The 15,581-nt window shown below is 33.7% G+C and overlaps 1 protein-coding gene and 2 long non-coding RNA genes across 3 annotated transcripts; all 3 read right to left on the reverse strand.

The window, feature by feature from the left end:
* Nucleotides 1-799: 799 nt before the first annotated feature.
* LOC127865831 (gastrula zinc finger protein XlCGF8.2DB-like) lies at nucleotides 800-12,156 on the reverse strand. Its single transcript, XM_052405862.1, has 3 exons — nucleotides 10,824-12,156; nucleotides 4,743-4,771; nucleotides 800-1,370 (listed from the first exon to the last, which is right to left on the reverse strand). Exons 1-3 carry the CDS (start codon nucleotides 11,601-11,603, stop codon nucleotides 1,127-1,129), a joined length of 1,053 nt encoding a protein of 350 aa, XP_052261822.1. The 5' UTR covers nucleotides 11,604-12,156; the 3' UTR covers nucleotides 800-1,126.
* On the reverse strand, nucleotides 2,451-4,478 carry LOC127864649 (uncharacterized). The gene is made up of 3 exons (XR_008042178.1): nucleotides 4,330-4,478; nucleotides 3,430-4,299; nucleotides 2,451-2,658 (listed from the first exon to the last, which is right to left on the reverse strand). It is a non-coding gene; the product is annotated as an uncharacterized LOC127864649 (long non-coding RNA).
* Nucleotides 5,660-9,984, reverse strand: LOC127864643 (uncharacterized). The gene is made up of 2 exons (XR_008042170.1): nucleotides 6,565-9,984; nucleotides 5,660-6,425 (listed from the first exon to the last, which is right to left on the reverse strand). It is a non-coding gene; the product is annotated as an uncharacterized LOC127864643 (long non-coding RNA).
* Nucleotides 12,157-15,581: the final 3,425 nt, after the last annotated feature.

Genomic DNA, 15,581 nt, shown 5'->3' on the forward strand with positions numbered 1-15,581 from the left:
TGTTCAATATTAATTTTATTCCATAACTTCAAAGCAAAATATTAAAAGAACATTTTTTAAAATTATTCTATGATTGAGATGGACCGAGATCTAGGTGGACCAAGAAGTGAGTCTTGAGATGATCTTTCCGTGAGAACCGTTTGAGGCAGAAGACGCATTGGAACGGTCTTTCCCCTGTATGGCTACGAACATGTCGTTGTAGGTCATAGTTCGAGCGGAACAGCTGCTGGCAATATTCACAGACGTACCTCTCTGAAAGGAACCAGACAGAAGTGTTATAATCATATCAAAAGAACAGACTAGAGTTTCTATCTTTATTGAATTAAAACATGCCCCCCCCCACACTGCAACCGTTTTTAATGATTTCCATTCATCCACTTATAAACTTATAACAACAACTGTAACATTTTTGCGAAGTAACTTAAATCATACATAAAGGGAAAAACCGTATGTGGGCAATATTGCAAGTAACAATATTATGTAACATAGAATCATTACAGAACTCCAAAACGAAATACTCACTTTATTTTCATAAGTAACATATAAACCCTTTCTCACTCAGAAGCAAAGTGAAAATGTCTATGTGCAAACAACATAAAACCAGAACAGCCTGCGAGTAACTCGCATACTGGTCAGGTTTTATGCTGTGTGCTGCTCATCATTATGTAATGAATCCTTTAAAACTTGAATCTAGTAAGAAAGGTCTTTGCTTAAATTTAACTTTCTAAGTGACTAAAAATACGTAAAAATACATACATATGTAAGTTGTAAAGGGTTAACATATAAGGTGAAAACAAACAAAATCATATAATTTATTTCAATAAAATGTGCATGACATTGTGATAATAAAAAATGTTATTCCCAACAATGCGCCATAAATGTTCAAGCATAAATTTATTTGTGGTATTCCAGGTTTGACTGTAACAGACAAGCATTGGAATAAATACATTGTTACTGTAATTGTAAAAACAAGTTAATGACCTAAAAAAATAAGAACTTCAAACACTACTGTTTATTTTTTAGGTGCAGTGGCGTGTTTCAGCAAACAAACAACTTTTTTACCCGTGAAAAGTGTAAACTCTCTTAGATATAAATTTGTCAAATGCTGTAATCCCAGAGTGTTGTACTAAAACAACACTTCCATGTGGACTAAGCTGTGTCGCTTGAGGGAGCTTTTTCGTGAGAAACATTTGTGACACACATCACATTTGAACGGCTTTTCACCCGTGTGGACACGAACGTGCCGTACAAGGTCACAAACACCGCTGAATGATTTCTGGCAATACTCACACACAAACCTCCCACGCTCTGAAATACAGCAATAAAATGTATTAGATGAAAACATAGAGATATCGAAGGTAAACAGAAAACTGCCCAGTTTTTGTAGTTACCCCCAATTTATTGTTGTCTTTGATTTTTAATCAGCAATGTGACATTCTACTTAAGTACATTAAAGACACAGTGAGTTGTCATTTGGATTAATTTTCTTGAGCAATGTTATTAAACACAGTTTCAGGCACTTAAAAGGACAGAGTTAAAATGTCAATATCTTCAATTGTTACCTTGACCTGTCACCAAAGGTCATGCAGGGTGCATTCTATATATCTTCTGCTCATGGAGAGTAATAATATTTAAGTTATATTAACCGTTTCCCACTCAGAGGCATAATGAAAATGTCTATGTGCAAACAGCATAAATGCAGAACAGCCTGCCACTAACTCGCAGTCTGATCAGGTTTTATGCTATTTGCTGCTCATCAATATATAAGGGTTTGAAATGAAACCTCTAAAACTTGGATCTAGAAAGAAAAGCCTTTAACTAAATGTAACTCTCTGTGGGACTACAAGTGTGTAAACTATGTATCTAAGTGGTAAAGGGTTAAAACCTTAAATGGATAGGAAATGAAATCTGAAAAGATGGATATACACGGATAAACCAACATTTGTATTGTAAGTTTTTCCCTCCTTTATGTCAGTAAAAATCAAGGGCAAGACAATACACAGAGTATATTTCAAGAACAACATGATATTAAAAATACCTTTTACATAACATATTGCAACTCAAAATTACTAAGTGGGAAAACTGTGTGAATCATAAAAAAAGTTTGAGAACAATACCTATTTTTTCAGGGCATGTTAGTGGAAACATATTTGTTCCTTTTATAATGAAAGCTTTTCATCAGCAATTGGTCACTTGCCTTACTTAAAACTAAGGCCAGTGGGTAACAGCAAGAAATACTCCCCTGATAATGTTATTAAAATTTCATTTTTTCTATATTTAATAAATGACAGCTCCTCAAAAACTGAAGTACCATTAATTAATTTTGAATCTCATCCAACTTGTGCAATTGGTGTAATATATAGGGTAACAGGAAACAAAGTGTTCGAGCACATAATTATGGGTTACATTTCACATCTTAATATTTAATAAACACAACAATAAAGCCAAACTTTGAAACAAACACTATTTATTTAATATAAATCAAATATTAAGAGTAATTAAACACAAAATCACAATTGTTTACACATTTTTATAATAATTTGTTAATGTCACACTTTACAGATCACATTTCACTAAGTAAGGATATAAATTCTTTAAAAAAACTATTTGCTTGATAAACATAAAGGAAACAAAAAAAGCCAAATCAAAAGAAATTTTCTAACAAGATGTGTTTTTGAAACACAATGTCCCCCTATATATGACCTTGACCTTGTGAAGGATGACTTTGACCTTGTGAAGGATGACCTTGACCTTTCACCACTCAAAATGTGCAGCTCCATGAGATACACATGCATGCCAAATATCAAGTTGCTATCTTCAATATTGCAAAAGTATTCATAAAATAAGCGATTTGGGCCACATATATTTGACCTCTGACCTTGAAGGATGACCTTGACCTTGACCTTTCAACACTCAAAATGTGCAGCTCCATAAGATACACATGCATGCCAAATATCAAGTTGCTATCTTCAATATTGCAAAAGTATTCATAAAATAAGCGATTTGGGCCACATATATTTGACCTCTGACCTTGAAGGATGACCTTGACCTTGACCTTTCACCACTCAAAATGTGCAGCTCCATAAGATACACATGCATGCCAAATATCAAGTTGCTATCTTCAATATTGCAAAAGTATTCATAAAATGAGCGATTTTGGCCACATATATTTGACCTCTGACCTTGAAGGATGACCTTGACCTTGACCTTTCACCACTCAAAATGTGCAGCTTCATAAGATACACATGCATGCCAAATATGAAGTTGCTATCTTCAATATAGCAAAAGTTATTGCAAAATGTTAAAGTTGGCGCAAACAGACCAACAGACCAACAGACAGACAGACAGACAGGGCAAAAACAATATGTCCCCCACTACTATAGTGGGGGACATAAAAACAATATGTCCCCCACTACTATAGTGGGGGACATAAAAAACGAGCTTTAGTTTGATGGCTTTTGTAATGGTCACTTTTACAATCAACTTTATTTATTATTATCAGATAAATTATCAGATATATTATATCAAATTATGAACAATATAAACAATCTATGCAATTTTAATGTGTTTGTGTTTAAAAAAATCACCTTGCAAATGTACCAGCTAAGATTGAGCTATGCTCACCAAATATGACATAAGACACATTTTCGAATGACGAGGGTCATTTGATCTTAATAACGTGTATGTGACTTTGAATGATATATACAAACAAGTATTTGACATGGAATAATGGTAGAGCAGTTGTACTTGGCAGAGGACATTTGATAGATCAATAAAAAAAAAATTATTCGCATTTGGCATCTTTAATTCAACTTTAAAAATTGTGTCAAAAATCCAAAAATAAAAATCTAATGTGAAAAAAATTCCCATGGGATTTTTTTTTCAAACACAATAAAACGCACCAAAATCGCGAACAGAGTTCATCATTTGATCAAATAGAAGACAAAAGTTCTCTTAAAATAAGAAAAAAATATTTAGGATTTGTTCCCATTTCCTATAACTAAAAATATGATTAAGTCCTTAAGTGAAAATGTAATTATTATATAAAAACAATCAATAAATGATAACAAAAAGCATTTTATAGCATGCTTTATCTACAATATGAATATGTTAACTGAACAAGGTTGTTTAGTTTGCGAAACTTCGGCTTCGCAAAGTTTTTCTGTTGGCCTTATACCAAAATATTGTTATAACAATGAAAAGTTTATTAGAATACATAGCTGTATGTATAATATTCTATTTCTGTCCCCCACAAGTGTTCCACAAACAATAGGAACTCCAGTGGACTAAGCTTTGAGCCTTATAAGGATGCTCTTCATTGCTGATCACCTTTCACAAACGAAGGCCTTCTTTGTGGACCAACAAGTGACGCTTAAGAGTACCTTTAAGAGTAAATTGTTTATGACAAAAACTGCATACAAATGGCTTATCCCCTGTGTGAACCAACATGTGATCCTGAAGATGACCTTTCAGATTAAATCGTTGATCACAAAAAATGCATTTAAACGGCATGTGTGATCTTTCCCCTGTTGGTTCAACATGTGACGCTTAAGATCACTTTTACGAGTAAACTGTTTATCACAAAGACTGCATTCAAATGGCTTTTCCCCTGTGTGGACCAACATGTGACGCGCAAGATCACTTTCCTTATTAATTTGTTTATGACAAACACTGCATTGGAACGGCCTTTCCCTTGTGTGTGTTAGAATATGGCGATCCAGATCAGAATTCTTGTTGAATACCTTATGGCAATGATGGCAGACAAGCTTATCTGAAAATAGAAAACAGAAAAGATCACAAGTGTGCCATTTTCAACATGATTCACCCATCTTCAGTTGTTGTTCTTTCAGAAAAAGATTGGAAAAAGGCTTAACTAATTTCTCTCCTACAGCCTTTGATAATTAAATGTATCATTAACATTCAACCAAGGACTTTGCAACTGTATCTCAGTACAGTCAGTAATTTCTGTTACTTAAAAATTCTTTCTAGACCCAAGACTATGTTTTAAACTTTGACCTTGAATTGTGGCCATTGTCTAAATAGTCCGTGTCATTGCAAAAATAGCTATTGTGATTGTCTAAATGGTATTTGTCGTTGAGTACAAACATGCTGTGGTCAGATATTCCGCTTCACGAATTCTGGTAAACCTCGCAAACGGCCCTGAAATAAATCAAACAAATTTCTTAAATGAGAGTCATGAGATAAAGTTAAATAGAAAACTGCCCAGTTTTTTTGTTGTTACTATTCTTAAGTGTTGTATTCTGGATAGGTAGAGGATTAGGGAAATATAAATATTATATGTAAGAATTATGATATCCAAAAGTACAGAAGACTGCACAGTTTTTAGTGGATGTAAGTGAAAACTACTGTTTCCCCTAAATATTTAAACTTTTCATCAGTAATTGGTCACATGCCTTAATTAAAAGGCCAGTGGGAACAAACAAGAATTACTCTCCTCTTAATGTTACTGGAATTTCATTTTTTCTTTATTTAATAAATGACAGCTCCTCAAAAACTGAAGTGCCCATTCATTCATTTTGAATCTCATCAAATGTGTGCAATTGGTGTAAAACGTAACAGGGAACAAAGTGTAAGACCACAATTATGGGTTTTTTTTTATATCTTAATATTTTATATACACAAGAATCAAGCAATACTATGAAGGAAACACAATTTAATATAAATCAAATAAAACAATTAATTACACAAAGTTACAATTGTTTACACATTTTTATTATAATTAGTATAGTTCGCATTTTACAGATCACATTTCACTAATCAAGAAAATCATTTTTTAAATCAAACAATTTGCTTGATAAACATTAAGCAAACAAAAAAATCAAAATGATATGTCTAACAAGAGGGCCAAGATGGCCCTAGTTTGCTCACCTGAGAGGAGTCGGTTCATTCAATCTTTACCAAATGTCAAACTTGACCTAGATATTGTCCAGACAAACATCCTGGTCAAGTTTCATCATTATTTCATCTGCGAGTCATGATCAATGTACCTATAAAGTTTCATAATCCTAGGCTAGGCGTAAGCATTCTTGAGTTATCATCCGGAAACCATTTTTCTAAGTTGAGTCACCGTGACCTTGACAGCCATTGTGTGAATACGTTTTATGGCACTGTGACCTTGACCTTTGACCTAGTGACATGATAATCAATAGGGGTCATCTGCAAGTCATGATCATTGTACCTATGAAGTTTCATGATCCTAGGCATAAGCGTTCTTGAGTAATCATCCAGAAACCATTTTACTATTTCAGGTCACTGTGACCTTGACCTTTGACCTAGTGACCTGAAAATCAAAAGGGGTCATCTTCGAGTCATGATCAATGTACCTATGAAGTATCATGATCCTAGGCATAAGCGTTCTTGAGTTATCATCCGGAAACCATTTTACTGCTTTGGGTCACCTTGACCTTTGACCTAGTGACCTGAAAATCAATAGGGGTCATCTGCGAGTCATGATCAATGTATCTATGAAGTTTCATGATACTAGGCATAAGCGTTCTTGAGTTATCATCCGGAAACTATTTTACTATTTCGGGTCATCGTGACCTTGACCTTTGACCTAGTGACCTGAAAATCAATAGGGGTCATCTGCGAGTCATGATCAATGTATCTATGAAGTTTCATGATACTAGGCATAAGCGTTCTTGAGTTATCATCCGGAAACTATTTTACTATTTCGGGTCATCGTGACCTTGACCTTTGACCTAGTGACCTGTAAATCAATAGGGGTCATCTGCGAGTCATGATAAATGTACCTATGAAGTTTCATGATCCTTGGCATAAGCGCTCTTGAGTTATCATCCGGAAACCATCTGGTGGACGGACGGACCGACATTAGCAAAACAATATACCCACTCTTCTTCGAAAGGGGGGGGGGGGCATAATGAAAAAACTGCCCCCCTACCAGCAGCCATGTTATTCAACTGACTGGAACCATTTTTGAACTCAACTCTCGTATCAAGGAAACAAATTTCTGAGCAAATTTCATGAACATTGGGCCAAAAATGTGACTTCTACAGTGTTCACGTTTTCACTATATACATATAGAGAAAAATGCCCCGCCCACTGGCGGCCATGTTTTTGCACTGATCTCGACCATTTTCGAACTCGTCCAAGACATCAATTGAACCAATGTTTTGACCAACTTTCATGATGACTGGGCAAAAATTGTGACTTCTAGAGTGTTTACAAGGTTTCTCTATAGCCAAATAAGGAAAACTGCCCCGCCCACTGGCGGCCATGTTTTTCAACGGATTGGAAACATTTCAACTCAACCAAGATATCAATAAGACAAACATTTTGACAAAGTTACATGAAGATTGGACATAAAATGTGACTTCTACAGTGTTTACAAGTTTTGTCTTTTTTTTTACCTAGTTACCTAGTTTTTGACCCGGCACAACCCAGTTTCGAACTCGGCCAAGATTTCACTGGAACAAAGCTTCTTACCAAGTTTCATGAAGATGGGACAAAAAAGTGGCCTATAGAGTGTTTACGAGCAAATGTTAACGGACGGACGGACATACGACGGACAAAGACAGGTCACAAAAGCTCACCGGAGCAATCAGGTGAGATATAAACCAATAATTTATTTTGATGGCATTTTTATTGGTCACTTTTACAAAAAAAGTTTGGTTTGATATTATCAGATTAAAGAAAAAAGAATCAGGAGAGAATGCCTTTAAACTCAAAATATAGTTTAATTGCATTTATTTATGTAACTGTTGCAACAAAAAAACAAAATCATGACAAAACAAATTCTAAACAAAGAATTCAGATAAAAAAAATGTTTTATAATATCATATAGAACATATCATACATAAGTTGTGTTTTTAAAAACTTTTTAAAGAATACTTTTTCTTCTTAAATAATCATAACATCAAGCATTTAAACTGATAAAACAAGCCTTGAACAAGTGTTCCGCGGTCGGAGACATATGCCCCTCAAAACAGGACTTTAAACTAGTGATCCCAATTGCAATAGGGGTCATCACTGTCCAAGGCCTATGCGCATGTGAAGTATAAAGCTAATCGGTCGATTCTTTCACGAGTTATTGATCGGAAAGAATTTTCACATTTATTGTGACAGTGACCTTTGACCTAGTGATCCCAATTTTAATAGTGGTCATCTACTTTCCAGGGCCAATGCACATGTGAAGTATCAAGTCAATCGGCAAATTTGTTGATAAGTTATTGAACTGAAGCCACTAAGTGTGATAGTGACCCTGACCTTTGACCTAGTGACCTCAATTTCAACAGGGGCCATCAACTGTCCAAGCCCAATGCACACGTGAAGTATCAAGCCAATCGGTCAATTTATTGACAAGTTATTGATCGGAAACGATTTTCACACTAAGTGTGATAAAGACCTTGACCTTTGACCTAGTGACCCCAATTTCAATAGGGGTAATTAACTGTCTAAGGTCAATGCAAATGTGAAGTTTCAAGACAATTAGTCAATTTGTTGACGAGTTATTGATTGGAAACAAACTGGTCTATGGACATTCAGACTGTTCTACAGACAGACAGCCAGCAAAACAATATACCCGTTCTTCTTCGAAGAGGGGAACAAAAAAAACTAACACGATTTTAACCATGCGCCAATATACAGTGGCCACCCCAAAACTTTGTGAAACGGAAATTTCGCAAACTGAAGTACCCTTTTCTTTTAGATTTGCCTCTTTGAGATAAAGTGTGCTATAAAAGTCTAATTTGTAATAAAACATTATTTTTTCTAAAATTATGCATGTTTTTTTCACAATAAAATTCATTAGCAAAGTTGGTTTTGGCGTGACATTTTTCGTTTTCTCATGGAATTTCTTTTTCCCCATTATATTTTTACCTCACTTTTTGCATGGAAAAATTAAAATTCCATTTGATTTGCACGAATGCATTCATTTGTTTTTGCTAAGTTATCGATTTAAAGCATTAAAAAAGTATTTGTTTTCATTTGGTTGTAATTTCATTGATAGAGCAAAATTCCATATTTATATGGCAATAAAAAACCCTACATGATTTTGTCGTTTTAAAAGAAAGGCATAAAAAGGTCCAAAAATACTATATTATATCAAATGATGAACAATATAAACAATATCAAATGATGAACAATATAAACAATTTACCCGATTTTAACGTCTTTAATCGTGTTTGAAAAAATAACCTCCCAAATGTGCCAGCTAAGATTGAGCTATAATGGTCATATATAACATTAAGACACATTTTTGCATGACGCGGGTCATTTGATCTTAAAGGGATCTTTTCACGGTTTGGTAAATTGACAAAATTGAAAAAAAATGTTTCAGATTGGCATATTTGCGGTTTAGTACTGATATTTGTGAGGAAACAGTATTACTGAACATTTCCATGGTCCAATATAGCCATTATATACATCTTTTGATGATTTAAAAACCTAAAAAATATAAAGCATTGCAATGCGAAACGATTGAATAATTTGGAGAGTTCTGTTGTTGTCGTTTCAATTTGTGAAACTACGAAAATTGCTTATATAAGGTATAAAATAAGCAGTTTATGTATGCTTGGCAGGTTAGCTCAGTTGGCTAATGCATTTTTACTTCAGGATTCCGGCGGTCACTGGTTCGAGCCCTGCTTTTGGCTACTTTTTTTTCCTTTTTAAATTTTATTTTTGATTTTTCAATGGAGCTTTTAAGTTTAATGTTTACATTTATCAATATAAAGCATTTAATGACAAACTTCAAAGCATGCCAAAATCTGTGAAAAGGCCCCTTTAATAACATGTATGTGACTTTGATTGATATATACAAAAAAGTATTTGACATGAAATCACGGTATAGAAGCTGTACTTATTAAATATTTAAATGGCAGAGGACCTTCGTTATATCAATATATATTTTAGAATTCGCATTCAGAAACTTTAATTCAACTTTAGAAATTGTTAAAGAAATCAAGAAATAAAAATCCAATGTTTACAAAATCCCATGAGTTTTTTGTAAATGCAAAAGAATCGCCAAAATTGTTCGTCATTCGATAAAATATATTGTTTCTGCAAGTAATACGAATAATTTTCTCAAAATAAGTAAACATTCTGTAGGATTTTTTCCCCTTTTAAAAATGGGATTTTCTTACAAATAAAAAACAATTATACAGTCCTTAAATGACATTTAACCCTTTACCAATTAGATACATATATTTACACATTTGTTGTCCCTTAGAAAGTTAAATTTTATTAAAGAAGTTTCTTATTAGATTCAAGTTTTAAAGGCTTCAATTCCAATCCCTATTTATTGATGAGCTGCAAACAGCATAAAAACTGAACAGACTGCAAGTTACTCACAGGCTGTTCTGATTTTATGCTGTGTTCACATAGCCTTTTTCATTTGCTTCTGAGAGGGAAATGTTTTAATACATAAATATGCGAAGAAAACAAGAAAAGTAAAAAAAAATCCCTTTGGAAATGAAAAATTTAATAGAAAAGGCTATTTTGAACATATAATGTTTTATATAAAAGAATAATATTATTATGCAAAAAACAATCAATAAATGATCTCAAAGGCATTACATGGCATGCCTTATCTACAATATGAGTATGTTAAAGCAAAAAGTTCTTAAGTTTGCGAAACTTCTGTTTTGCAAAGTTTTTTTTTAAGTGGCCTTATACCAAAATATTGGTCAAACAATGAAAAGTTTAATTGAAAACATAGCTACAGGTTTCATATTGTGTATCTGTGCCCCACAAGTGTTCCACAAACAATAGGCACTCCAGTGGACTAAGATTTGAGCCTTTATGGATGCTCTTCATTGCTGATCATCTTTGACAAACGAGGCCTAATCTTTGTGGACCAACTCTTTGTGGCGCTTAAGAGAACCTTTACGAGTAAATTGTTTATGACAAACACTGCATTCAAATGGCTTTTCCCCTGTGTGGATCAACATGTGATCCTTAAGATGACCTTTCTCATTAAATTGTTTGTGACAAACACTACATTCGAATGGCCTTTCCCCTTTGTGGACCGACGCTGTGTGACGCTTAAGATCACCTTTCCGATAAAATCGTTTGTGACAAACACTGCACTCAAACGGCTTTTCCCCTGTGTGAACCAACATGTGATACTGAAGATCACCTTTCTGATTAAATTGTTTGTGACAAACACTGCATTCAAACGGCTTTTCCCCTGTGTGAACCAACATGTGATGCTGAAGATGACGTTTCTGACTAAATTGTTTATGACAAAAACTGCATTCAAATGGCTTTTCCCCTGTGTGAACAAACATGTGATGCTGAAGATGACGTTTCTGACTATATTGTATATCACAAACACTGCATTCAAATGGTTTTTCCTCTGTGTGAACCAACATGTGATGCTGAAGATGACCTCTCTGACTGAATTGTTTATCACAAACACTGCATTCAAATGGTTTTTCCCCTGTGTGAACCAACATGTGATGCTGGAGAAGACGTTTCTGACTAAATTGTTTATCACAAACACTGCATTCAAAGGGTTTTTCCCCTGTGTGAATCAACATGTGACGCTTAAGATCACTTCTCTGACTGAATTGTTTATCACAAACACTGCATTCAAATGGTTTTTCTCCTGTGTGAATCAACATGTGACGCTTAAGATCACTTTTAATATTAAATTGTTTATGACAAACACTGCATTCGAACGGCCTTTCCCCTGTGTGTGTTAGAATCTGGCGATCCAGATCAGAATTCCAGTTGAATGTCTTCTGGCAATAATGGCAGGGAAGCCCATCTGAAAATAGAAAACAGAAAAGATCACAAGTGTGCCATTGTCAACATGATACACCCATCTTAAGTTGTTGTTGCTGTTTTTTTAGAAAGATTGTTGGAAATAAGTCTTAACTGATTTCTCTTCTGCAACCTTTGACACTTATATGTGACCTTAACATTCAACCAAGGACTTGCTTCTTGTCTTTGCAACTGTATCTCAGTACGCTCAGTAAGTTCTGTTACCTGAGAATCCTTTTTAGACCCAAGTCTATGTTTTGAACTTTGACCTTGAATTTTGACCATTGTCTAAATAGTCAGGGTCATTGCAAAAATAACCATTGTGATTGTCTAAATGGTATTTGTCGTTGTGTACGAACATGTCGTGGTCAGACATTCCGCTTCACAAATTCTGGTTACACTCGTAGACAATCGGCTCTGAAATAAATCAGACAAATTTCTTAAATGCAAGTAATGAGAAATCAAAGTTAAATAGAAAACTGCCCAGCAAAATTCCATTTTTATATTGCAATAAAAATAACTACATGTTTTTTTCTTATTTAAAAAAAGGCATAATAGTCCAAAAATACTATATTTTATCAAATGATGAACAATATAAACAATCTAACCGATCTAAACGTCTTTAATCGTGTTTGAAAAAAAATAACCTCCCAAATGCACCAGCTAAGATTGAGCTATATTGGTCGTATATAACATTAAGACACATTTTTGCATGACACGGGTCATTTGATCTTAATAACATGTATGCGACTTTGATTGATATAAACAAAAAAGTATTTGACATGAAAGCACGGTATAGAAGTTGTACTTATTCAATATTTAAATGGCAGAGGACCTTCGTTAGATCAATATATATTTTAGAATTCGCATTCAGAAACTTTAATTCAACTTAAGAAATTGTGAAGAATTAATTTTGAATCTCATCCTACTTGTGTAATTAGTTTAATATATAGGGTAACAGGGAACAAAGTGTTCGACCACATAATTATTGGTTACTAATATTTAATAAACACAAGAATCAAGCCAAACTTTGAAACAAACACTATTTATTTAATATAAATCAAATATAAAGAGTAATTAAACACAAAATCACAATTGTTTACACATTTTTATAATAATTTGTTAATGTCACACTTTTCAGATCACATTTCACTAAGTAAGGACATAAATTCTTTACAAAAACAATTTGCTTGATAAATATATAGGAAACAAAAAAAGCCAAATCAAAAGAAATTTTCTAAAAAACGAGCTTTAGTTTGATGGCTTTTGTAATGGTCACTTTTACAACCAACTTTTTTTTATTATTATCAGATAAATTATCAGATATATTATATCAAATTATGAACAATATAAACAATCTACGCAATTTTAATGTGTTTGTGTTTGAAAAAATAACACAATAAAACGCAACAAAATCGCGAACAGAGTTCATCATTTGATCAAATAGAAGACAAAAGTTCTCATAAAATAAGAAAAAAATATTTAGGATTTGTTCCCATTTCCTATAACTAAAAATATGATTAATCAGTCCTTAAGTGAAAATGTAATTATTATATAAAAACAATCAATAAATGATAACAAAAAGCATTTTATAGCATGCTTTATCTACAATATGAATATGTTAACTGAACAAGGTTGTTTAGTTTGCGAAACTTCGGCTTCGCAAAGTTTTTCTGTTGGCCTTATACCAAAATATTGTTATAACAATGAAAAGTTTATTAGAATGCATAGCTGTATGTATAATATTCTATTTCTGTCCCCCACAAGTGTTCCACAAACAATAGGAACTCCAGTGGACTAAGCTTTGAGCCTTATAAGGATGCTCTTCATTGCTGATCACCTTTCACAAACGAAGGCCTTCTTTGTGGACCAACAAGTGACGCTTAAGAGTACCTTTAAGAGTAAATTGTTTATGACAAAAACTGCATACAAATGGCTTATCCCCTGTGTGAACCAACATGTGATCCTGAAGATGTCCTTTCAGATTAAATCGTTGATCACAAAAAATGCATTTAAACGGCATTTCCCCTGTGTGAACCAGCATGTGACGCTTAAGATCACTTTTACGAGTAAACTGTTTATCACAAAGACTGCATTCAAATGGCTTTTCCCCTGTGTGGACCAACATGTGACGCGCAAGATCACTTTCCTTATTAATTTGTTTATGACAAACACTGCATTCGAACGGCCTTTCCCTTGTGTGTGTTAGAATATGGCGATCCAGATCAGAATTCTTGTTGAATACCTTATGGCAATGATGGCAGACAAGCTTATCTGAAAATAAAAAACAGAAAAGATCACAAGTGTGCCATTTTCAACATGATTCACCCATCTTCAGTTGTTGTTCTTTCAGAAAAAGATTGGAAAAAGGCTTAACTAATTTCTCTCCTACAACCTACATGTATGATAATTAAATGTGACCTTAACATTCAACCAAGGACTTTACAACTGTATCTCAGTACACTCAGTAAGTTCTGTTACTTAAAAATCCTTTCTAGACCCAAGACTATGTTTTGAAAAAATTGACCTTGAATTGTGACCATTGTCTAAATAGTCAGTGTCATTGCAAAAATAGCCAATGTGATTGTCTAAATGGTATTTGTCGTTAAGTACAAACATGCTGTGGTCAGATATTCCGCTTCACGAATTCTGGTAAAACTCGCAAACGGCCCTGAAATAAATCAAACAAATTTCTTAAATGCAAGTAATGAGATAAAGTTAAATAGAAAACTGCCCAGTTTTTTTGTTGTTACCATTCTTAAGTGTTGTATTCTGGATAGGTAGAGGATTAGGGAAATATAAATATTATATGTAAGAACTATGATATCCAAAAGTACAGAAGACTGAACAGTTTTTAGTGGATGTAAGTGAAAACTACTGTTTGCCCTAAATATTTTAACTTTTCATCAGTAATTGGTCACATGCCTTAATTAAATGGCCAGTCGGTATAAACAAGAATTACTCTCCTATTAATGTTACTGGAATTTCATTTTTTCTTTATCTAATAAATGACAGCTCTTCAAAAAGTGAAGTGCCCATTCATTCATTTTGAATCTCATCAAATGTGTGCAATTGGTGTAAAACGTAACAGGGAACAAAGTGCAAGACCACATATGGGTTATATTTCATATCTTAATATTTTATAAACACAAGAATCAAGCCAAACTTTGAAGGAAACACTATTTAATATAAAACAAATAAAACAATTAATTACACAAAGTTACAATTGTTTACACATTTTTATTATAATTAGTATAGTTCGCATTTTACAGATCACATTTCACTAATCAAGGATATCATTTTTTAAATCAAACAATTTGCTTGATAAACATTAAGCAAATAAAAAAATCAAAATGATATTTCTAACAAGAGGGCCAAGATGGCCCTAGTTCGCTCACCTGAGATAAGTCGGTTCATTCAATCTTTACCAAATGACAAACTTGACCTAGATATTGTCCAAACAAACATCCTGGTCAAGTTTCATTATTATTTCATCTGCGAGTCATGATCAATGTACCTATGAAGTTTCATGATCCTAGGCGTAAGCATTCTTGAGTTATCATCCGGAAACCATTTTTCTAAGTTGAGTCACCGTGACCTTGACAGCCATTGTGTGAATATGTTTTATGGCACTGTGACCTTGACCTTTAACCTAGTGACCTGATAATCAATAGGGGTCATTTGCAAGTCATGATCAATATACCTATGAGGTTTCATGAGCCTAGGCATAAGCGTTCTTGAGTTATCATCCAGTAACCATTTTACTATTTAAGGTCACCATGACCTTGACCTTTGACCTAGTGACCTGAAAATCAATAGGGGTCATCTGCGAGTCA

The sequence above is a fragment of the Dreissena polymorpha genome, chromosome 1 (genome assembly GCF_020536995.1).
Source record: "Dreissena polymorpha isolate Duluth1 chromosome 1, UMN_Dpol_1.0, whole genome shotgun sequence".
Taxonomy (NCBI): domain Eukaryota; kingdom Metazoa; phylum Mollusca; class Bivalvia; order Myida; family Dreissenidae; genus Dreissena; species Dreissena polymorpha.

Coding starts and splice junctions, on each gene's coding strand:
- LOC127865831 (XM_052405862.1), bottom strand. CDS start 11,603: ATGTTGATTCACACAGGAGAAAAACCATTTGAATGCAGTGTTTGTGAT. Junction 4,772..10,823: donor AAGAGTTGGTCCACAAAGAT/TAGGCCTCGTTT, acceptor TTCTATTTTCAG/ATAAGCTTGTCTGCCATCAT. Junction 1,371..4,742: donor TCTGCCATCATTGCCATAAG/GTATTCAACAAG, acceptor AAAACTGGGCAG/TTTTCTGTTTACCTTCGATA.